Genomic DNA, 23,052 nt, shown 5'->3' with positions numbered 1-23,052 from the left:
AAAAATTGAAATTTTGGAATTAGAAGATTCGTGCTTTTCGTAGATTTTTATTGCTTGTCGGTCTTCGACTGGGGCTGGTCGGTCAACCCCTTTGCGTCGCCGTGGATGCCGATGCCCTGGCCCTTCTCGCCGGGCGGCGGGGTTGCCGTCTTGTCGGCGCGGGCGACGTGGTCCGACTACGCAATGTGTGTGTCAGTACGTCGCGAGGCGTTCGCAGCAGCAGAGACCGGAGAGGCCTTACCTTGGGCTCGGAGCCAGCGCCGTGGACGATGTTGTGACCGGCCTCGATGGCGTTGTCACCAGCTCCGGATCCGTCGCGAGGCATGCTGAATGTGTGGATGAGTGTTGGGTGGGGAGGATGTGTTTGAGGTAGGCGGTAATGATAATGACGATGAATGTCTGGGGGTGCGTTGTTGAGAGTAGTCTAGACAGCCAAGGGACGAGGCTCTGCTTCTTATACAAGCCCAACCTAGGTTCTTCGCAAATACGCCTCAATGACGATGTTAACCTTCTTCCATCCAAGTGCGGCTGGCTACCATTCCGTCATGTGGGGTTTCTACGTCTGCCCAACCCAAAAAGCAAAACCTCATACCACGGCACGGCTCTAGGGCTGCAGTGTGTGAGGGGGAGAAACACTAGGTGCTGTGGAAAGATGAGCTGTGATGTACTAAAGACGTCATAGCAGACCATCCTCCTGCTGGCGCCGGCGACGCCTCGGCCCTCCTTGTTCCTAGCATCACACTCACCAGGGGCCAGGAACCGAGCGGGGCAAGGAAAGAAAAAAAAGAAAAAAAAAATAAGACCCGGGAAGTTGGCGAGAATTCAGAAGCCTCCCAACAGGCAAAATCAGGAAGGAGATTGCCCATATTTCGCGGTGATCCCACGCAGCAGCCCTTGTTATCTTGTGCCTGCGTGTTAGTGGCTGCGCCTGCACTTGCTCCGGTTGCCTTCTTCGGCTGAGTTGCTCGTCGGATAAACTGTGCTGATGGCGCGGAGCTGCGAGACATGGGGCAAGAAAGGCAGTCAGCGCCGTTCAGCCTGTCAGCCTCCGTAAGCACAATCTGCATCCCACCTCAGCTCGATGTGTTGCACAGCATATGCGATCACGCGTCACAAGCATGGATTGGAGTTGATGGTAATAGTGGTTGGATTCGTTTGGTTATTCGAAGGCCGAAGCCCCGATGTGTCTCATACTCATGACCTTTCCCTAAACCGCCGTGTCGCTAAAGCTTGTCACACAGTTACAATTGCCTGTACCGCCCAATGTAAACACCTGAACACCTTCAAACCCTTGTTGGTAGGTTGTTTCGCCCTAAGCCGACCTGCCAGAAATGACCGCTATCTTGTACAAGACTCTCTCTCCCTCTGACCGTTCTTCTCTCTTTGTCGATAATCGATGACGATAGTCTCCGGAATTGCCGGACGGCTCTCCGCGTGTCCCTCTCCCTAAAGATGCCAGAAGATCCTGAAGCCTTCCCAGCAACTCTGAAGCTAGGCTTACGCAGCGGTGCCAGGCCCGTCGCTAACAGAAACTGTTGCGCCTGAGTCGGCGTGCAGGTCATAAGACTATGCACCAGAGTGCTCATGAAAGCTGAAGGATCCCACTGGTTCTGAGGGGAAAGAGGCGTCGAAGAAGCTGTCCTCTGGATGATCTGTAACGTACGCTGACAGATCGAAGAGCGCAGAAGCGTCATCGAAAGACGTAGATTGAGTAGAATCAGATAGGTAATCGCCCAGGGAAAAGTCAACAGGCTTGCCGGAAGCGTCGTACTGGAACCCAATCTGCTGGCCGACCGACACTGCAGGTCGCACAACATTGCTGCAGAATGTTGTGTCTGGTCGGGCTCAGCAAAGCTCAGTTCGTCGTTCCGGGGCGTGGGCGGCTGGGAGCTGGAGTTGATGGGCGAGTCGTAGTCTTCCATCGACTCGGGGCTGGCGTACGATGAGTTGTTCATCGCAGGGCTGCCAAAGGCGGATTCCGCCTTCATGGCGGGGCTGGTGAAGGACGTTCGGCGGGGGTTGATGGTGGTGCTGGCCACAGAGCCTTCACGCTCGGTGGCCATGTTGTCGGCTGAGGTGGTGACAACGGCGGGAGTGGAGGTCGGGGCCGATGTGGGGGCTGGCGACGGCGACGGGGCCGGGCTGAATACGGTTTGCGGAGGCATCTCGATGCCGTCGATGATGCGCGGGACGATGGGGAGCTGCTCGGCAGCGTGGCTACGGTACCACGAGATCTGGTCCTCGAGCTGCTTTGTGTAGGCGAAGAAGCGGTCGAGCGAGTTCTTCCAGTGGTCACGCTCGGCCGTCAGACGCTCCATCTCCTCGCGCTTACGCTCCCGCGAGTTGTGGGCAGCGAGGCGGTTGCGCTTCACGCGCTCGATGCGGCGCTGCTCCTTCTCGTCGGCCGTCTTGGCGCGCTTGCGGGGCGGCAGGTTGGTCTTGGGCTCGGGGAGCACCTGGCCCCACGACTTGCGCTTCTTGGGCTGGCTCTTGTGTGTGGTTGATGATGTGGCGGCAGAGGGGGTTGCCGGGGCGGCCTCGGGGACGGCGGCCGGGCTGGGTGCAGAGTGCAGATCCTCCATCTTGATGGTTGCGGGGATGTCGCTCGCCGGGGGTGTGAGCATGGAGAACTCGAGGGGAGTGGCCGTCATGGCGGGGTTAGAAAATGTGTAAGAAGACTGCTCGGCGTCCATGGTGGAGTCGCGCGCTGCTATGCATCTGGCCAGAGTAGTGTGGTGGGCCGTGCCTTTGTATGGAGGGGGTTGTCTGAGAAGGCAGCAGCGTAAGATGAGGACAAGTGTTCTTAAGTAGGCGAGCGGCGCACACAAGGAGGCGGAGCGCAGGGGCGCTAGGGCGGGCGACGAGCAAGGGCACCCCGGCGCCCTGCATCCAAGGCTGGCGCGACCCCTAATTTTGGGATCTCTGGGCTCCCTGTCCGTGTGTTGCTTCAGCTCGCCCTCCATGACACACGGTCCCTCGTTTCACGACGGTGGGCTTGCTCGGCCGCTTAGCATCCGCGCGCCTCAGGCTCAGACACCGCGCCAGCGACGCGTACTGTGTAGCTGCGGATTCCTGGCCTCGCGCCGCCGCCGCTCCTTACTTGTGGCGCCGTGCCTCGCCTCTGCCCACGGTCATGGCACTCGTCGTCCCTGTTGAGCCAGAGTCAAGAGCCAGAGCCGGAGCCAGAGTCAGAGCCAGAGCCAGAGCCAGAGCCAAGCCAACGGCGCTGGCGGCCAGCCGGCGGGCTGCAGCATCGCGGCGGGGGCCGTTTGCCAGCAGCTGCTGCATCGCTGCACAGACGCGCGGCGGGCAGCACGAGCACGAGCTCGCAGCGGGCATACTGTGCATACCGTGCAAGGCAGCGCCGCGGGCAGGGCGTGGCGAAGGGCGGAGGCTGAGATTGAGGCGGCCGTTCTTGCTGTGAAGCTGTTGTATGTACGGCGTGCAATCTCCTGGCGGCAGGCGCTGATAACGACTGGACCCCTGGGCTGAAAGCGGCACGTACGGAGGGCCCGGAGAGCCTGATTAGCGCGAGAACACTATACACGAGGATACACGAGGGCGTTGGGGCGCGGAGCGAGTCGCGAAGCGGCAGCTGGCGGCAGTTCTGGAAGCTTCAGATCAGGCCGGCCGGCGATCTGCGGCGGCGCTGGCTGCTAGGTTCGAGAAGGCGATGGCGAGGCAGGACCGCCGTCGTGCCGGCGCGCCGCAGCCCCTGGATGAGTCTTGTGCGGGGCCCTCGGGGCCCTCGCGTCCCATCCGCATCCATCGCGCTCGGCTGATCTCGAGTGACGACGCTCGAGGGCGGCGATTGCTAGGACGGGCGACTGCGGGCGACTGCTGCCGCCTCGCGCCCCCTGAGGCTGGCCGCTGGCCCATCTACTCGACGCAGCGGTGACGGCGCGGCGACGGCTGTGGCCCACCGGCAGCGCAGGCAGCGCAGTTCTTCGGCTCTCTACTCGCCAACAAATGGCGCAATCATCGAGCCGGCTGCCTATCGTGTGCTGTGTGAAAGGCGGTCGGGGCGCTCGTGCTGCCTGAAGATCCGAGGCGCGGAACACGCAGCGCGATCCCCATTGCTCTGCATCGCCCGCCGGGGCAGGCGACGGAGAGCGGCACCGGTCAGGGGACCAGCTCAGCAATCGTGGGCCGCCTTCCCCACACGCCAACGCCCATCACGCCTTCCAGAAGCTCGCTTGCGCTCGCCCAGCCCGCCGCCTCCGTCGCGTCCGTTGTGCGAGCACCACTCGACTTGACCGCACTCCGGAGTCCCGGACGCTGTCGGTCCTCCATGCCAGGAACAGCGGCGCGTCCCGCCAGGCCATTCTCAACCAGTCCAACCGCCGCCCCCTGCGTCTCGATGAGCCTCACACCTCGTTGAGGCCTGCTTGTGGGAACTGGGAATGGCCGTCGCATTCCTCTTCCAATAACTACTCAATAGACACAAACCGCGGTTCGCATTTCCCAACACCACGCGCGCTAGTCCAACGGTCTGTACTTGTATTTCCTTTTCGATAGTCCGTCATGCCGTCGTCGTCCGCTTTCCTTTTTTTTTTTCTTGCTTGCCACTGTTCGCAGCATTCCGAACCCCGGCACGCGCTTGGTTTGCGCGCAGACACGTGTGTGGCTGCGCAGTGGTGGTGCGTAGGCACGTTGCGCAAGCTGGAACACTACATGCCACCAGCCAAAGCTTCTTTCGTCCACATCATTCTGCTTCAATTCTCGTAGTCAAACCAGCTCTCTCCATCCTGGCAGCGGCATTTGCGTTCCGCCGACGTGCCGAGTCGCTTTGCGCGGCAATTGTCAACACCACAAATCCCATCCGCCCTCTCTCCAGCATCGGCGGCAGACAGCTAGCGCCAGAGGTCGGCTGCAGATCAGCCGCATCGCCGCCAGGCCACGAGGCCGCCGCGGCTAAGTACCGCGATCCTTCCCTCCCGCCCGCTCCCACCCGGCGCTCCGTGCTTGGCCAACACTCCTCCCTCCTTCTGGCCCCAGCCCCATGGATAGGAAAAGCAAACAACGGTCTCCCTGGTCTCCCGGGTAGCTGGGAGAGAAGCAGCACTCCGGATCGGAATCTCCCAAGGTGGGGCGGTCCCCCAGGACGGGACGTCCGCGACGTTTGAGCGCCGGTCTCCGACAACCGAGATAACCTTCGCCGTTGACGATGAAACGGGGGCTTTCGCGAGCCGCCTGAATGTTTCAGGAAGGACGGGCGCTCGCCGGCTTTCTTTCTGGCACCGACGTGGTTGGCGCTTCATCTCGGCCCCAGACCCTTGGCTGGGCTCGGAACGTTGGGGTCCAAGACTACTTGGGTTAGTATAGTAGAGTGAGAGCCGTTGTTCCAAAAACGGAAGTTGACCTGGAGCCTACATCACCGTCCCGTACAGCACTGACGGCACTAGGAAACGGGGTATCCCTGCCGTGATCAAGACGAATCGCTGAGATCGTCGGCGAGGATGGCATGGGGCTGTACACACAAACATCATCGGGGCCTGAAGGGGGCACAGGCGCGATTGCGGGAGGGATCGAGCCGCCGGAGCAGGAGGCGGTAGATGCTTCCCCCAGCTTGATCTCCCCTCCAGCGGTACGTGCAGCAGCAAGCCAGCAACCGGTCAAGCATTTATGTTGTGCATGCGGGAACGGCCCAAGCTTGTCTTGCGCCAGAGCCGACGATAGGCTAGCCGCGCACGCGTAGGGTGCAGAAGGGCACACGTGTAGATGTGTTTGTGTGTTTCCGGTGAGCTGTGCTTGCTCGTTTCCGGGGCGAGTTGGTGGTGATCAGGGGCAGTGAACATGGCCATGCATGTCAGTTACCAGTGTCTGCGCGTGTGAGTTCTTACGCCTTGTTGCGGCACCAGCCCTACATTGAAGACCAGGGGTTGGGCATAATCCAAAAACGCAAGTAAAGGGTTGAAGTGACCCAGGAGTGTTGCGCGGCGTGGATTGGGGGCCATGCCCGAGGATTGCCTCAATGAGGCATTCCGATGCGGCAAACACCAATAGCCGTTTCCATTTATAGATGGGGGCTGGCACGGCCAACAGGCCGGTGCCCCACCATCTTCGTTGTACACCAACATCCCGGTGGATTCGTTAACGTGTCAATTACGCAATCATTCATCCATCCACTCAGTCTACCCTTGATGGCAGCAGGAAGAACCGGAATGCTGCGCCATGTTGCTCATCAACGTCCCAAAGTATTTTGTGCTATCTCTAGCGTAAAGGCCAGCAGATGTTTGATGGATGACGAAAGAAACTGACCGATCTTTTGTGCAGGCTGTTGAACAAAGTATGCCGACGCCGATGTGGGTCTAAATGAGCTCTTTTATAAATAGCCAAAGTAGATGCCCGCATGCAGATGCGAGGATTAAAACTATACACATACATCCCGATCAAGAACTCTACTGCCCGTGGGATAGATGTACATACATGGATCAAATTTCTTGTCACCCCACTCAGCCGCCTGCTTGGTCACTCGCTCAACACATGTACTCGCCTCGCCGCAACAAGCAATACAAATCGCCGAGTATCAATTGTCGTCTCCATGGCAAAACAGCCGATACGCGCCCACACGTTTCTTCTGTATTGACCTCTTGACTGGAGTTGCATTGCTTCAAGGAAACACTGACGCTTTAGTCCCCAGCACCGAGCACTGACTGAAGGTCCCCTACCAACCATTACGTGCAAACAGAAAAAAAAGATTATGCTATTTTTCTTTCACATCATTCAATGGTTTTTGCGGTTGATGTCCCTACGCAAACGTGCATAACAGCGAAGGACCATGATATGTTATCCATAGCCTTCCTTCTTCTTGCCTTCACAGCCCACAAATGTCTAAAAGAAGGGATCCCCAAACCACATCCCCAGGCCCACTACTACGCGCCGATCTCCTGTCCGGCCCTCGCCAACGCCTCAAACACCCTCGGCGGCAGCTTATACCTCACCAAGCCGGCGAACACCATCATGTCCTTCGCCGTCGTCTCGAGCTGCTCGACGACGTTCTTGTTGGCGGCCGTAGCCTCGAAGCTCGCCTGGCGCAGCTCCTCGCGCCGGCGGCCGCAGCAGATGATGGTCCACATGAGCAAGTGTCCGATCAGGCGGGCGACGACGGGGGGCAGGCCGTTGAATGTCTGCGCGTGCCGGCGAATCTCCTGCATGTTGGACTGCTTTCCAGTGGGGAGCAAAGTCGTCTCGTGAATGGCCTGGTGAAGGAAAGAAGAAAGTGTCAGCTTTCATAATCAAAAAAAGGCAACGGTGGAAATGATGGGTTTGACACTTACATCCAGAGCACCGGCCCAGTGGGCCTGCTCGACAAGGCTCTTGGCAATAGAAACCTGCAACAACATGGTCAAGGCCGTGCGGTTGGGCTGTTTCACCTTGTTGTACATGAGCGCATTTGCGCTGTACAGATTATTCATGTTCATTGCTAGCTCCGCCGGATCGTCGACTGCCGTCAGGCTAAGACTGCTGACAGCCTCGTCTTCGAGGCGTTTTGCCGCCGCGCGTGGCTTCAAGGGCTCCAGTCTGTGCGGCTTCTGGCCAATATCGACGGCGAGAGCGTCGGACAGAGCACGGTTGACTATTGCGATCACACTGTCGTAGTCCTCAGCCAGGTGGTACAGAAGCACAGCGTCGGTTGTGCGACCGGCTTCATCAGCCACAGCAGCGGCTTGCAAGGTAATGTTCTTGAGGAAGTCTTCTTGGTCAGACAGCCCGATGAGACGAAGGCGGAACTCAATCACGCCGGTGATACGAGTACCATCCGAGCGAATGTCACCAAGAAGCAGAGCGAACTCGCGCGTCTCAAGCACCAGCTCGCGCAGGGCTTCATGGCAACATGCTGCTTGTGACTGCCCGAGTTGGCCATCGAGGTCTGCGTTGAGGTTAAGGAGAACAAGGTAGTCCGCCGCGGCTTCAGCCTTCGCAGCACGGAAGTCCCGTGTGTAGTGGCCGATGATACGGCAGAAGTTGATCTGAGGCTTCGATCGAGTCGAGAAAGACATGATGTCGGTTCCAGCCGTGAAGAAGTCGGCGACTCTTAACAAGCCGTAGTAAGACAGGCCAATTGCGAAGTGCACTGCGGTAGTGTAACTCTGTTGGTAGAGGAAGTTGACACCTTCTTCGAACATGCCCGCAAGCATGTGCAACAAAAAGCACACGCCGTACTGGGCATTGGCATCCGAGCCTTGGAAATGCCTCTGGGTGATGTCTGCAACGGTGCTCCTGATGTTGTCGAGAGCAAACGTCTCGCCAGCAGCCTCCTCCGCACGATTGACTTCCCTGGCTAGGCTGAACTGCAGCCACGCCCAATCTTCCATACCCTTACTGATTCCTTCGAGAGTAGTCCGGCTGAGCTCACAACGTCCAACAACCTTGTAGCATGCCATGCGGTAGGGGTCGAGAGAGTTCTCAGGAGCAAGCCGCATGCGGTTCTGGTACTCAGCGTTGATGCGAGTCTGCAGCTCTGGCGGCAGTCTCCTGTCATCGCTGTTGACAAAGGCCGCGAGATACGAGGGGAAGTTACGGTCCAAACTCCTGATTGCACGCTCGTTCTCGGCAACATAGTCAAGAGCTTCCCTGGCGAGACCTGCACGAAGCAAGTAGAAAATGAGAGCCCAGCAGAAATCCTCACCAACGCTCTGGAGCTCGATACTGTCTGCTGCAAGCTCTTTCCTGGCCACGAGCAGTCTGATAAAGCCGCGAATCTGGCTGATTTGGGTGGGCTCGCCTCCAACCATGGACTCCGTGGGGTTCTTCGCGTTCATTTCCTTGATGTCGGCCAGGAACTTCTTTTCCAGGAAACTTCTGCTGCCATCTAAGATGCGCTTGCGCATTGCGATGCTCCTTCCAGAAGACGGCGTCTCATCCAAGTAGTCTTGGGCAAATTGGCGCTCCTTTGGCGGGGGAATTCTATTAGATTCGTCGGGCAACCTCTCTCCGATCACCTCCACCAGGGCATTGTAAGCATCTATGAGACGATTCGAGTTCTGTGGCAGATGTCAGTACTGTATGGTGCGAATAGCACTGTAGGAGCTTACGTCGGTGGGCGCCAACTTCTCGATCTCAGCAAACTCAGCCATGACCGGGTAAGGCCTTTCCTCGAGGCGCGAAACGTTCAACTCTTTGACCTTTGCCGCATACTTCTCCTGCTTGTCCCTCATGAAGCGACTCTCAGGAACGGACGTTGCAGAGCTGGGGCCGTTGCTGTCCGCAAACCCACTCGCGCGTCCACCACCAACTGCTGAAGGCGCGCCAATGACGGACTTGTGCATAGCGGAAGCTCCGTATGATACTCCGGCAACACTGGCGGAAGCGCCAAATCCACGACCCTTACGCTTCGAGCGGCCGAAAGCTCCCCGCTCCACTGGAGCACCGATAGCGCTCACGTTGGCCTCCAGGTTCTCCACTTGACGACCGAGGCCAAAGTGCTCGTAGATTCGCTTGCGTTGCGCATCCCATTCCATTTGGATGTTGTCCTCTAGGAAATTATCGAAGTCTTTCTTGGACTGCTCCAGGCCCTCGGCGATCATGGCCAAAGTGGATTGGGAGTGGAGGTTCGAGATATAAGCGTCAATATCGACGTCCACGGAGGTAGGAACTGTGGTCTGCGTGCCTACGCCGGCCTGGACGCTGAATTGATTGAGATCCTTCAGAGCGGAGCTTGTGTTGACACCCGAGGCGGCGAGCAGGTAGTGTCTGTATTGTAGCATTAGCCTCAACACGTACAATCAAGTGGATAGCACCTACGCCTTGCTGTCGCGCGCTAGCGGCGCGGAAGGGCCACCTTGACCAAGGTTTCTGACCTTCCTCGCGATGTCGCCGAGCCCAAGCTGCAAGCTGGGCAGATCCCCAAAGGCCGAAGTGCCATTCTCCTGTGCCGCCCTCTTCCTGCTGCGCTCGAGTAAGTGGTCGAAATATGCGGTCTGGCCTGTGGCAGCCTGGGACTGCGAAAGCGAGCCTGGCTGCTGCTGCGTTTGGCTCAGCGGGTATGGCTGCTGCTGCTGCTGCTGCTGCTGCTGCTGCTGCTGCTGTGCCGGCTGCTGATTGTTTGCGTTCAATCCCCCGAACAAGCCACCGCCGGACTGGGGCTGCGCGGTGGAAGCACCGAGCCCACCAAAGCCACCAAGTAGACCTCCGCCCGTGTTGCCAGTTGTGGTTTGCTGCTGCTGGGTCTGGGGGCCGCCGAGGGTGGATCCAAACAGGCCGCCAGACGCGGGCGCAGTGGTCTTTGGGGCTCCAAGATTGCCGAAGAGGCTTGGGCCGGTCGACGTGGCGGGGGTTGCGGCGCCAAACAGACCGCCGCCTGTTTGCCCGCCGGCTGAGCTGGGAGCTGCTCCTCCGAACAGGCCGCCGCCAGCGGGCTTGTTGGCTTGGTTGTTTTGGCCGAAGCCGGATCCGAAGAGCGACGACATGGCGAGCGGATTGACGGGCGGATCCGGGCTGGGGTGGGTGGTGCGGACAGCGCAATGGAATGCGCGTGGGTGCGGTAGCTGGAGAGCAGAGCTGCGTCGGACGCGATTGTTTTCAACCGGGCAACTTTCGGTTAGCGCCGCAGCTCATGTCCGCCCTCACCACCAGTGCCATCACCTGCACCAGCCCTCTTCTATCGCACCGACACCCTTTGCGAAACAAATCTAGGACGATTAAATGCCTTGGCTTAGCTGTAGCCCTAAGCGACACACCGTCTTAAGAGCTTGTCAGATGCGCTGTCTAGCTCTGACACATGTTTTCACGCACTGAGTTGCTTCACAAGACTAACATCTCAAATCATTTGCCTTGGCTAGATCAGATGCTCCGTTTGAAGCATGCAACGTGGACCCTCACAACTGAAGACCATATGATGTTAAGCTCTGCCAACCTTTGCTCTCCTCTCAGCATATATCGAGCGAATCGTAGGTATTTGCTCTCCTCTTCAACCCGACACATCTGTCTGCTTTCCTACCGCATACCCTATACACTTTCTCGCCGTTCGAGCCCGGTCAAATAACGCCGGATGCCTCATGCCTTCCCCGAAATTCCACTACGAACCCGTCAGTAGCCTTTGTAAATCTTCCCGGGCGGAACAAGGGAATCTGAATGAAAGAATTCAGCCAAACCGTGGCGTCCACAGAAAACCTCAGTACGCATGGGTTTGGCCGAAGGACGTGAAGCGCCAAAATTGGTGGGGTCGCTGCAAGGATGTCCTCGCAGGTCGCGGACCAGACGTCCACCTTGCAATCAGTGACGACACGCAGGGTTGGCATAAGGACTCGCCATCGAAGGTGCGATGGGATGATGAACAGTCCGCGTCCATTTCAACCAACGGTGGCTCCACACCATCAATTCCTGTGACTGTACACACTGCCGACGAGAGGTACGATTCTCGCAAGCGCAAGAATGTGTCACCCAGCAAGAAAAACTGGACCAACGCACAACGGCACAACGCTCCCGGTGGCTACTGTCAAAACCCCAAAGATTCCCGCGACGTTGATGGCCAGTGCTGGAAGCAGGATTGTCGCTGGCCAGATCCAAAAGGATGGTGATCAAGCGGTCAGATACACTATGCTCATAAACATCCTTCGTGGAAGGGTTCCCAGGTAGTCTTTTTAGTTCCGTCGGCATTTGCAGTTTGTTTACTCCTCCTTGCGGCCGGGCTTAATGCCGTGTTATCCAAGAGCTTCCCACACTTGGAGCACCTGGCCACTCTCAAGTTGGTATATGCGGCGATCATGTCCAAGAGATACGAGAGATGGTTGGGGCGCTGTCTGGACGCTATGCAGCGGGTGATTGCGGAGAAGAGGGGGCCATTTCCAGGGCACTCGACTATGAAAGACGCCTTGTCGTCAGAGTCGACGTGGCAAGTGATCTTGAAGGTCAGCACTAGCGACGGAACTCTGAAGGAGATCTGGCAAAGTCAGTCGAAAATCAAGCTATACTCGTTCTGGAGCATACCGTAATGATGCGGCCTTCGCCATCGTCGACCTGGAAATTTGGGTGGGCCTCTTTAAACGCGGTGACGGTCGGCACGATTGACGAGGCGCCAGTCTTGTCTTCGGCATCGATGCCCTTCCCACGCGACTTCTTCTCCTTGGACTTCGCAGGCTTCTGCTGCTTCTCGGCCATGTCAACCCAGCCGTAGCGCGGGACAGCCGCACCCTTGGTCAGGTCGGAATCAGCCTTCCCGCTCCGTGCAGCATGCGCCAAGATGTCCTGAACCTCCTCGCTTTTCCATCTGCGCTCGAAGGCCTGCAGGCGTTTAGCCTCAGCAATGGCGGCTTGTTTGAAGTCTCGGCTGAGTGCTTCAGGGGAGTCTTGCGGAACGAGAAATGGCGCAGTGAGGTTCGGAACGATGGACCGGAGCTCGTCCATCTGCGTTGACTGGAGTTTTAGCACTGCGCCGAGACAGAATTCGGAAGCTTAGCTACCTGGTCCTGGAGCTGCTCAAGCGCCGCTAGGGCTTCAACAAGGTGAGCCTCATCCCAAGCTTCGGGATCCTCCGTGGCAGACATGTTGGGTGGAGATGAGTTTATGTCGGAGAGCGAGCTGGGGCAGGGGGTTGTCGTGAAGGGAAGGCCCGCGGGTGAAGCTGCGGTCAAAGCAAGCAAAGTGCGGCGACGCGACGGCGATCATGCGGGAGCGCGACAGGGCCGCGGAGGTGCAGGGGCCAGCTCCAGCTCCAGCTCCAGCTCCAGCTCCATCCCAGCCCCAACCCCGCCCAAGCTCCGCCCCAGCTCCAACGCAATACTGCGTAGGAATAATTAGCACATGTGAGAACCTATTGCCTGCTGCCTGAATCCTACGGCCGTTCTATTGTCCCGATGCCGAGCCTGGCTAGGTATTCAAGGAGTCATCATCGCGTGCCTTTGTCCGGCACTTCCGTTAACGCCGAAACGCCTAACCCAATCGAGCTATGGAGCAGTCAGCCCCCCTGGTGGCCTTCAATGCGTAATGATGGCGATACTCCTGTTACGACTGCTGTGCTTCCGATTCGCGATCCCGCGCGCCAATAGCCTTCAGTAGACCCGCCCAAGGGGGTCTGGCCTGGCCCCCAGATTACCGGACGGGCCGACCGAGCAGGGGTCGGTGCACGCCCGCGCGGGTGGAACACTGGGAAGGACCAAAGATTGTCCGCTGCAGCTGCTCATAGGTTGCGTCGACTCTCTGCCGCGTCTACTTGATCCCCATGCTTCCCGGGCCTTTGCTGCTCAAATGACCTGGTCTCTACGCTCGCTGCTTCGTGCCTCTCGTCGCAACTGGCAGCGCCTGCCGCAACGCCGCTCCTTCCATTCCCCAACACTCATGGCCTCCGCCTCAACCAGCGCCGTGCTCTACGCTACCGTTGTCTCGGCTTCTCAATGGGCTGGCGCCGTTCCTGACGACGCCAAGGATCTCGCCCACCACGTGAAAGGTGGAAAGGGCTTTGTCAATCCTTGGGACTCCTACCGGGAGCTCAGCGTTCCTCAGATACTCGGCGGCATACTATGGTACACACAGCTCCCGCCCCGCAAACACACCCAGCCCTGTTTAGCTAAGTCAAGCATGACAGGAGACAAATCAGCGGCAAAGCCAACAAGCCAGACACCACTCCCCCCACCGTTCCCATCCGCCAACCCAAGTTTCTTCCCACTCGCGAGACGTCCGAGCTCCGAGCGACATGGCTCGGCCACGCCTGCTACTACGTCGAGTTTCCAGGTGGCCTACGCGTTCTCTTCGACCCGGTGTGGGAGGGGAGATGCGGTCCAATGGGCTGGATCGGCCCCAAGAGATACAACGACCCTCCTTGCAGAATCGAAGACCTGCCTGCAATTGACATTGTCGTCATATCCCACGCCCACTACGACCACCTGTCTCACCCGACCGTCACCAAGATCAAGGAGCTCCACCCCAATGTTCATTTCTTCGCGCCCTTGGGAAACCAGAAATGGTTTGCGAGCTCCGGCCTGCACAATGCCACCGAGTTAGACTGGTGGCACAGCCGAGACATCCGTCTGTCGCCTGTCAAGGACGCCAAGCCAAAGGTCGTCGAGACCGGGAGCCAGGAGCCGTCGGCAGAGGATATCAGTGCTACGATCGAGTGCCTTCCGTGCCAGCACATGGCCGCGAGAACGCCCTTCGACAAGGCGCACACTCTGTGGGCGTCATGGTCCATCACCAGCGGTGGCAAGAAGGTGTGGTTTGCAGGGTAAGCAAAAGACTTGGCCATGCAGAAGCTGGCACCGCGCTAACGCAAACAGTGACACTGGCTACCGCACTGTGCCCGAGTTGCCTAAGGGCGAGGATGACTATGGCGCGCAACACCAGAGTCTCCCCACCTGCCCGGCATTTAAGCAGATTGGCGAGCTTCGTGGACCATTCGATCTGGGCCTAATCCCCATTGGCGCGTACGAGCCCAGATACATCATGTCGCCCATGCATGCAAACCCCTTTGACAGCGTCAATATCTTCGCAGATACCCAGTGCAGGAGGGCGTTGGGCATGCACTGGGGCACGTGGGTCCTGACAGAAGAGGACGTCCTCGAGCCACCAAGGCTTCTTAGGAAGGCTCTAAAAGGCAAGGGCATTGCTGAGGAGGGGGTTTTCGACGTCTGTGACATCGGCGAGAGCCGCGTCTTCTCATGAGTTCCAGTTTGGTCACAGCCTTCACTTGATACCGCATCTTCGGAGTTGTGCCAGAAAGAGCCATTGTGAGCTGAATACATTTCTTCTAGTCGAGCATTAGAATTGCAAACTCGCCGCTCCAGTTTTGATTATTGTCTTCTTGTCAGGTTCCCCCTCCGTATCGCCACTAGAAAATAGCATCATAAAAGCCGATCCTGACGGTTTACAGCTCCGCAAAGGTCATACCAATCATAAGGATCCCAACGACCATCGACCACAAGCGCACAGGCCCGAACTCAGGTGCGTCGCCGTGGAACTGTTCTGGACTAGTGCTATTGGTGCCATTGCCCGCAACTACCGAAGATGTTGGCTCAGTCGAGGCCGAGTTACTGGGTTCGGCGCTGGACGTGCTCTTTGCCACCGCAGAAGTCTCCGCTGGCGTGGTCGGTGCAGCAAGTGTCGAGGTAGCAGCGGTCATCTGGTCGACATTGATCGTCATGGTCGTTTTTTCACCCGTAATCGTCACTACGCTCTGGGTCGATAGATTTGGGCAAAGCGCGCGACCGAACGCCACAGCCTCTGCGTGTATCTCATCAGCAATAGTCTCACCAGGATGAACGGGGGCCAAACGCACTCATCATGTCTTCGCCGCTACACGCCTGGGCAATGAGAGGAACCAGGTCACTGATAACGGCATCATCGCCGCACAGACACTGCGGCCTGCTTGGATCGCACTTGCTCTTGCCGATGGTGTCAAGGATGGGCGCCTGTGCACATTTCGGGAGGCTGCTGAAGTCGAAGGTTTGGGCGAGGGTTCCAGAGAGGAAGCTCGTTGCGAGGACGACGCGAGACACGGGAGAAAGCATTCCTGCGGCGCAATTCTATCTCCTCGCGAAGAGAGCTATCGGATGCTTCAGCCCTGCGGATCTCCGCCTCCACATGGAAATAAGAATGCTCGGTACGATGACAGAAGTAACCTTCAGGGCCCGTGAAAGTATTGTCATCGGCCACGCAGAGCCTTTCCTACTTGTACTGCTCACATACAAGGAGAGGGGTGCAACCAACAATGAGGCCAAGGCATCCGCGAGCAATTCCGGGACGGCACTCAAAGCGAAAGGCCTCATTCAAGTCCTGCCTCTGCAACCGACACTTGACGTCGTCGGCCAGCCACCTGCTCGCAGCCCGACGTCATGGGCGGCTGCTCCCGCAAGCGGTAGTGTGGCTGGACCCCGGACAAAGACGTCCCAGGGCATGGCCAGGCCGTTGCATTCCTTCACCATTCCTGTTGCGGAAGCTTCAGGCTCCGGGCAGGTGTTTGTGCTACGCCGCACATGTGAAACAAAGCCGAGCGAATCGACTTGATTGGACGGAGCCTGGTGGTGACTGGATGCGGATGTTTGCCCAGTGATCCTCGACGGAGCATGAGGAAGATTAGAGACACCAGTGATGTAGGCGATGAGGTAGTGGACCTGGTCGGTGACGAGGGTGGACCGGCGCCTTGGGCATGGCGGGGAAGAGAGTCTTAAGGCGGGCAGACTTTACTTCAGAAGAAAATGGTGGGTTGGTTCTAAACCAAAACTTCCCACACATCCCATTTCTGTACTCGATCCAACTTGCTATTTGCAACTAAATAAACAAGTGTCGTGTTCCATCGAAGTAACGAGTTGAGCGACTAAGGATGCTGTCGTATACCAAGAGAAAGGATTACCAATTCGCCGCCGACCCGACATCTTATACACGGTACGCCTGTTCACACCGCTGTCCGTACTTTTTTTTTTGTTTCTTGAGAAAAGAGCAAGGGAACTACTATAGTTTCGCCCTGGAAAATGCTACCTTCTTTCCGTCGCCCTCTCCTCTTCGCGCTGCTAAATTGTAGAACATTTGTTCTCACAGCATCATGCACGCCCACACCCGTGCTCAAATGGACGCCTCTGCCTCCACCTCCGCCCCTCCCCTGATCAAGTCTCCGCCCTCGATGAGCGCCCCGGAAGCCCCTCCAGCCACCGATTCGCCACCCGTTGTCGATGCGAAGAGCGAAGAGGACTCAGCCGTCCAGAGCTGCAACGGCGACGGCAGTGAGAGACGGGGTAGCAACGGAGACCGCAACAGCAATGGCGACAGCAGCAGCAGCAGCAGCGGCAAAAGCAGCAAAAGCAGCGGTAGCCGATATTCTGGTGGAGAGAAGGGCGAAGGGGTAAAAGAAGGGGGAGCAGACAAGGCGTTGCCTGCATCATCGACCTTGGAGCGGCAGAAGTCGTCGCCCCCGCAAGAGCCGTTCGATGCGGGTAGACTACACATCCCGCCGAAGGCACGATCGTCGTCCGGTTCGGAGCAGGGTGGCGGTTGTAGTCGACGGAAGAGCGAAGGCGGCGCCAGCGGCAACGAGGTCTTGGGACGAGATTGGTATGCGACGTTGGCGGCAGTGAGAGAGGTGAAGGAGAAGGAAAGGGAAAAGGAAAGGGAGAAGGAGAGGAGGGGCAGTGTGGACACCAGCAGGAGCAGGGCTGATATCGACGTCAAGCATGCGGAGACGCGGCTGAGGTGCTACTGTGAGGACTGTGAGGCCTGTCGAACGATGAAGGGGCTGCTGGCGAGGAATGGGTTGTGCATAACCAATGCTGTGGCTGGACGAAGGGGGACTGTTTGAGAGTATAGTTGATGTAGCCGGTGCGAAGTACCCAAGGGGGACCAGTTTGAGAGGGGGATTGCTTTCTGAATGTTTATGACGACCCTATCTTACAGTTTGATGGGTGCTCGGGCTTATGAATTAGGAAGAATGATGATGAATCAATGTAGAGACCATGTCGGCACGGATGTAAAAGTGAGAGGGAGACGAGGAAGAGATTCTGTCGCCGGAAGAAAGCTCGGCGGGCTTGTTCAGAATGGAAAGAGGCAACGACGGCCGACACATTCCCAGGATTAAATAAAAGCAGTGTCTATCGGAATCTCTAAATATCAACCACCTGGACTCTGTTTCCAAGACGGCCAGAGTTCCCTCTCATCAAACCCGCGTTCACCAACACAGTGCCCCTCTCTTCGCCGCCCCAAATCCTGTCCCAGACGACGCCCCTCGTTCCCCAGAACAGCACCAAGGCCAGGTCAATCCAGGCCGGGATGCTCAGGAGGCCTCGGGTCAGGCCCGCCACCGGCCTTGCCAGAGCGCGCTCGTATGCTTTCTGGCCGTCGTCCCACCAGTTGACCTCCTTTCCGGCACCGACATGGACATGGCCGAAGACGTGGAGAGTGTGGCGGAGACGCCAGGCGGCCCTCGTCAGATGCTCACACCCCATGCCGTCGGGCAGCGGCAAGTCACGGTGGTATTTTGGCGGCGTGTGCGTCACCAAAATGTCCACGTCCCACGGAATGGTGCCAGACCAGGCATCACGGCCACGCGGATACTGGAAAGCAAACTCGGGGCCGCCGCACTCGGGGATCTGGGGGGCGCCGTAGATCTTGAGGGTGCGGGGCGGGGGCGGACGGCGGCTCCGGGGGTCGCGCTGGGGATTGGGGATCTTCACGAGCAACGAGGCGTGCTGCAGGTAGTGGACGCCCTTCCACAGCAGCTCGCGGTTGCGGTCGGGCTCGGGCAGGGTGCGGCGCGAGCGCGGGTCCAGGTAGGTGTCGTGATTGCCGGCAACGACTACCTTGTGCGGATGCGGGAGCGAGGCCAGCCAGTCGATCTGGGCCTGCAGCTCCGAGACGGTGCCGGCGTTGCCCAGGTCGCCGGCATGGATGAGGATGTCGCCATCGGGGATGGACTGCGTCTGGGTGTGCGTGTCGGAAATGCAGACGACACGGACGGCGGGCTTCGCGGGCGCCGGGTCGGAGCGCAGGGCATTGAGGAAGTGGTAGGCCAGGTAGACGAGGCACTTGAGCGGCGCCCGCACAAACAGCACGACGGTGCTGGTGGGCTCGAAGGGCTCGTCGGCGCCGAACAGCAGGCGGCGCAGCATGGCGGGGGCGGGCTGGGGACGCTAACGGGCTCGAGGCGCTTGGCCAGGCATGGCCGAAGGGTGTGCGACGGGGAAGCTTGCTCTGGTGTTGTCCGGCCCGGATGATGGGCGCGGGGATGTGAGGTGACGTAGACGCCAGCCGAGCGCACCTCGCCTGAGCTGCGTTCCGTTGTTTCCTCCTGCACCCAGCGTGCCAGCCTTCGCGCGTCACCATGGAGCAACACGAAGGCAGCCTGCTTTTCCGGGCCATGACCTCGCACTTCTCGCACCGTACTGCCTCCCCGCCTCCTCCGTTTCCCTCGCGCTCACCCCTCCCCAGCAAACAACCTGCACGCAGACATGGCCTCTCCCGGGCCCAAGAGCCCTGCGCTCAAGACCAACATGGATGTCGACTATGTCGTCAGCTTCCGCTTCGCCGCCACCGGTACCAGCTCCGTCCACCACGCCCCGTCGTCCGCTGACCCCGCCCCCAGCCAAGGACGCCGCCCTGTCCAAGTTCGAGAAGCTCATCGCTGCCCTGTCCTCGGTCGGCCTGGCCACCGAGGTCCGCAATGGTGAGGACAGCTCGCTGCTCGTCTTCTGCAAGGTTGCTTCTGAGGAGCACCTCTACGGCGAAGTCTACCGCTCGAGGTGCGTGTGTCTGTCCCCGCACCCGTGCACCGTCCGCTGATGACACCATGGCAGAGTCCGCGACTGGATCCACGGCATTCGATCGTCGGAGCCCCCGCGCGAGACCCGCCACGCCCTCGACGCCGAGCCCCTGTCCGAAGCCGAGCGCCTGCGCATCATATACCAGCTCATCACAAACCCGGAGTCCGAGGGCGGCGCCGGCATCACCCCCAAGGAGGGCGACTGGAAGCAGGTCGAATCTGTCTTCGCTCTGCACGACCATTCTTACAACCACGCCTGGATCAAGCAATGGAGCACTCAGTACCTCCTCAAGCCCGAGGACCTGGACGAGATTCGTAATCGTCTAGGCGAAAAGGTATGCCGTGCTGTCATCTGCTGCCCGCCGTTGCACTGACTCGCTCCAGGTCGCCTTCTACTTTGCCTTCACCCAGTCCTACTTCACATTCCTGATCTTCCCCGCTGCATTCGGCTTTGCGTCCTGGCTGATCCTTGGCCACTTCTCTCCGCTCTACGCCCTCGTTAACGCACTCTGGTGCACCGTTTTCACCGAATGGTGGAAGCACCAAGAGTACGACCTCGGTGTGCGCTGGGGAGTGCGCGGCGTCTCTTCCATAGAAACCACCCGGAGGGATTTCAGGCACGAGACCGAAGTCCAGGACCCCGTCACTGGCGAGACAATCAGGGCCTTTCCAGTGACCAAGCGCTTTCAACGTCAATTGCTGCAGATTCCCTTTGCATTGGCCGCTGCACTCATCCTGGGCAGTTTGATTGCCACGTGCTTCGGAATCGAAATCTTTATTTCCGAGATCTACAATGGCCCGCTGAAGACCATCTTGGTAAGCTTTATGACACGGTTCGCTGAATGTGAATACTGATGATTTCCAGGTCTTCTTGCCCACCGGCATTCTGACTACCTGCATGCCCATTCTTTTGGGAGTCTTGACGAATTTTGCCAAGCAACTGACCGACTATGAGAACTACGACACGCACGGTTCCCATGAGACGGCCATGACGCAGAAGATTTTCGTGTTGAATTTCATCGTCTCCTACCTGCCTATTATTCTTACCGCCTTCATCTACGTTCCTTTTGGCCAACACATTGTCCCATACCTGGACGTTTTCAGCCTCACGGTCAAGCCCTTCGCTGAAGACGAAAAGCAGCTACAGCGATCCTCCACCTGGTCTATCAATCCCGACAGATTGAGGAAGCAGGTGATCTATTTTACCGTAACCGCGCAGGTCGTCAACCTTGGCATGGAGGTTATCGTCCCTTACCTGAAGCGTCGTGGTTTCGCGAAATACAAGAAAATCCAAAGCGAAAGGGCCGCCAAGAACGGCGGTACGGTGCCAAATGTTGCCGCGAACGACCCGCCGGAGGAGGCTGCTTTCCTCGACCGTGTCCGCAAGGAGGCCGAGCTCGATGTGTACGATGTGACCCAGGATCTCCGTGAGATGGTCCTACAGTTTGGCTACCTCTCTCTCTTCAGCGTCGTTTGGCCTCTCACCGCTGTGTCATTCTTGATCAATGACTGGGTTGAGCTGCGCGCCGATGCAATCAAGATTTGCGTCGAGATGCAACGCCCCACGCCTTGGCGTGCTGACACCATTGGTCCCTGGCTCGACAGCCTGAGCTTCCTGACATGGTTTGGTAGCATCACAACCTCCGCCCTCGTTTACATGTTCTGGAATGACGGTCTCGGTCCGGACGGCACACCCGGCGACATCAAAGGCTGGGCTCTGCTGCTCTCCATCTTCTTCTGCGAACACATCTTCCTCGCTGTCCGCTGGGCCATCCGTGTCGCCATCACTAAGATGGACTCCCCCGGCCGCCAGAAGGAGCGTCGCGAGCGTTACCTCATCCGTCGTCGCTACATGGCCGAGTCTCTTAAGGAAATCGAGAAGCTGCCGAAGCTTCAAGAGCAGGCGGCCGAGGTCGGAATCGACGCACTTGAGGAGGAGGCGAGAAGGGAGAGCCAAGCCGGAAGCAGGCTGGAGGATAAGTTTTGGAAGAGGCAAAGTGGCTGGAAGGAAACGATCATTGTGGGTAAATCTCTGATCGAGAGAACGGCTGGGGCAGAGAGCAAGAAAGAGCAGTAGACTCTTTTTTACTTGTCAACCTGCATAAGTTCACTGCGCTGTATGGCTTGTTCAAGCTATTTCAATCGCCACCAAGGCTGGTACGTGGGTTATGAATCACGGGTGGAGGGGTGGACGGATCGACGGTGATGACGCCGGGTACAGACGGACTGATGAATCAAGGATGGAGGGTTAACAAAACAGAACGTATGGCTTCACGATAACGAAAAAGGAATGGGAGAGTGGGTGGGTAATTCATTTACCAGATTTGGCTTCTTCGGGTTAATCTTGACGGCTTTCCTCCACAATCGGTGACGAAAGAAATTGATCTACGGTGATCCTTTGTGTGGGTATTGGAAGAAGACATCCGGATATAGATACGAGTATTAATACTGTACAAGTGCAGCGGATATGGGACTCTACCTCCCACGTGAGATACATGCTGGCGGGTTAATCTCTTCCGTCACCCACATTGCCTCCACGTAACCATAGAATGCACGCTTCATACTTGAGCTCGAATCTCTACGTGACACTGTTTACTCGCCTCCGCATACGCAGCACAGACTATAGACGGCTCTGTGTGTGTGTGTGTGTGTGTGTGTGTGTGCAGTGCGAGGCTAGCGTGTATCCGCATGACATACATGAAAAGCTTTACCCATATTCGGCTGCGGCTCGACTCCTTCCCCTCCTCATAGACCCGCGTACAGCGAGTGCGATGACGAGAAAATGGGCATGTTTGCTCGCGCCCTCGCCTCCGCCCCCCCCCCACCCTCCCCATGAAGGAAGGGAGAAAAGAGATCGGAGATCAAAGCGCAGGCGAGGGCGGTCGCGGTTTTTTAATTCTTCTTTCTTTTATTCTTTGGCATTGCTGGTTATGTTGTTGTTGTTGTTGTTGTTATTGTTTATGTTTCTTCCTGCTGATAATAGGTGGTTATAGGCGATATCGGTATTGTGTTAGGAGACTCAGGGGGGGTGGGGCGGCCTGGAAGGGGAAGGAGCCAGATGGCCAGGTGGAGGGCTTGGCCCGCCCACGAGTGATCTGCTGATGGCACCGTAAGTAATGAATACTAAAGCTGTGTGGTTTACCGGCGAGTCAAGGTGCGATGGGAGTGCTGGGGAACTGCGTCCGAGACCGGGCATTCGCTTGCGGCTGTCGAGAAGAAGCCTGGCCGATGCGGTGAGTAGAAAGAAGACGGAAAAGCCTGTGGCAGGCGCTGCTTTTGAGAGAGCAATATAGAGAGCTAGAAGAGAAGAAGACCATCTGAGACCCGGAAAATAGAAAAAGAAACCGAACCCCACTATTAAAGACACCCCTTCCGAAGCAGAACGCAATCCATGTGAAGGCAATCATCGCCGATTTTTCCTCCGTTTACTTGAGGACCTGAGAAGTCCATCCGTGGTAGGACAGAACAATCGTTCTTCGGCTTAGGGCCTGATACCTGATCATGAGAGTGCTATCCGAGGATAAGACTTGTGAATGACCTGCGCGATAAGATAGATGCCCTCGGGCAGAGCGTCTGGTGCAGGTTGCTTTCTCAGCACCAGCATCACAGGCCAAGAAGTTTGCCGTCATAAAAGAGTCTTTCAGGTAGCCATGCGTCTGGATACCGGGCATCAGCCACACTATCAGGAAACATGTGCGATGTGTGTGACCCGCCAAATCCGATCGGATGGCGAGCATTTTGCGAATGGGCGAAACGAACACTACAGTGAGCTTATCGAATCGTGACCAAACCGTAAGGATGCAGAGGTTCTCTTCAAGGAACTGGCGGCATTCATTCAGCAAATCAACCTGAATCTGAACGATGTAATCAGC

At 57.8% G+C, this 23,052-nt stretch overlaps 9 protein-coding genes across 9 annotated transcripts; 3 read left to right on the top strand and 6 right to left on the bottom strand.

Annotated features, from left to right (window-relative positions):
• Positions 1-47: 47 nt before the first annotated feature.
• BKCO1_2000149 (basic leucine zipper protein) lies at positions 48-325 on the bottom strand (the record flags this gene model as incomplete). The annotated part of the gene is made up of 2 exons (XM_020272340.1): positions 48-176; positions 242-325. 2 exons carry the CDS (start codon positions 323-325, stop codon positions 48-50), a joined length of 213 nt encoding a protein of 70 aa, XP_020134900.1.
• A 958-nt stretch (positions 326-1,283) lies between these two features.
• On the bottom strand, positions 1,284-2,693 carry BKCO1_2000148 (transcriptional activator hac1; the record flags this gene model as incomplete). The annotated part of the gene is made up of 1 exon (XM_020272339.1): positions 1,284-2,693. The coding sequence occupies one exon, from the start codon at positions 2,691-2,693 to the stop codon at positions 1,284-1,286; it is 1,410 nt and encodes a 469-aa protein (XP_020134899.1).
• Positions 2,694-6,875: 4,182 nt separating this feature from the next.
• On the bottom strand, positions 6,876-10,412 carry BKCO1_2000147 (nuclear pore protein; the record flags this gene model as incomplete). Its single annotated transcript, XM_020272338.1, has 4 exons — positions 6,876-7,202; positions 7,281-8,987; positions 9,039-9,696; positions 9,748-10,412. The coding sequence occupies 4 exons, from the start codon at positions 10,410-10,412 to the stop codon at positions 6,876-6,878; spliced, it is 3,357 nt and encodes a 1,118-aa protein (XP_020134894.1).
• Positions 10,413-11,545: 1,133 nt separating this feature from the next.
• Positions 11,546-12,488, bottom strand: BKCO1_2000146 (mediator complex subunit med27; the record flags this gene model as incomplete). The annotated part of the gene is made up of 3 exons (XM_020272337.1): positions 11,546-11,884; positions 11,932-12,348; positions 12,405-12,488. 3 exons carry the CDS (start codon positions 12,486-12,488, stop codon positions 11,546-11,548), a joined length of 840 nt encoding a protein of 279 aa, XP_020134893.1.
• A 790-nt stretch (positions 12,489-13,278) lies between these two features.
• On the top strand, positions 13,279-14,598 carry BKCO1_2000145 (zn-dependent hydrolase oxidoreductase family; the record flags this gene model as incomplete). Its single annotated transcript, XM_020272336.1, has 3 exons — positions 13,279-13,463; positions 13,526-14,161; positions 14,214-14,598. 3 exons carry the CDS (start codon positions 13,279-13,281, stop codon positions 14,596-14,598), a joined length of 1,206 nt encoding a protein of 401 aa, XP_020134892.1.
• A 202-nt stretch (positions 14,599-14,800) lies between these two features.
• BKCO1_2000144 (cfem domain-containing protein) lies at positions 14,801-15,443 on the bottom strand (the record flags this gene model as incomplete). The annotated part of the gene is made up of 2 exons (XM_020272335.1): positions 14,801-15,156; positions 15,212-15,443. 2 exons carry the CDS (start codon positions 15,441-15,443, stop codon positions 14,801-14,803), a joined length of 588 nt encoding a protein of 195 aa, XP_020134891.1.
• A 1,055-nt stretch (positions 15,444-16,498) lies between these two features.
• On the top strand, positions 16,499-17,224 carry BKCO1_2000143 (uncharacterized protein; the record flags this gene model as incomplete). Its single annotated transcript, XM_020272334.1, has 1 exon — positions 16,499-17,224. The coding sequence occupies one exon, from the start codon at positions 16,499-16,501 to the stop codon at positions 17,222-17,224; it is 726 nt and encodes a 241-aa protein (XP_020134898.1).
• A 301-nt stretch (positions 17,225-17,525) lies between these two features.
• On the bottom strand, positions 17,526-18,530 carry BKCO1_2000142 (metallo-dependent phosphatase; the record flags this gene model as incomplete). The annotated part of the gene is made up of 1 exon (XM_020272333.1): positions 17,526-18,530. The coding sequence occupies one exon, from the start codon at positions 18,528-18,530 to the stop codon at positions 17,526-17,528; it is 1,005 nt and encodes a 334-aa protein (XP_020134897.1).
• Positions 18,531-18,869: 339 nt separating this feature from the next.
• On the top strand, positions 18,870-21,257 carry BKCO1_2000141 (plasma membrane channel protein; the record flags this gene model as incomplete). The annotated part of the gene is made up of 5 exons (XM_020272332.1): positions 18,870-18,954; positions 19,004-19,160; positions 19,215-19,515; positions 19,565-19,996; positions 20,046-21,257. The coding sequence occupies 5 exons, from the start codon at positions 18,870-18,872 to the stop codon at positions 21,255-21,257; spliced, it is 2,187 nt and encodes a 728-aa protein (XP_020134896.1).
• Between the last annotated feature and the right edge of the window lie 1,795 nt (positions 21,258-23,052).

This window comes from Diplodia corticola (genome assembly GCF_001883845.1).
Source record: "Diplodia corticola strain CBS 112549 chromosome Unknown scaffold2, whole genome shotgun sequence".
NCBI lineage: Eukaryota > Fungi > Ascomycota > Dothideomycetes > Botryosphaeriales > Botryosphaeriaceae > Diplodia > Diplodia corticola.
This window is presented reverse-complemented; position numbering and strand designations above follow the sequence as displayed.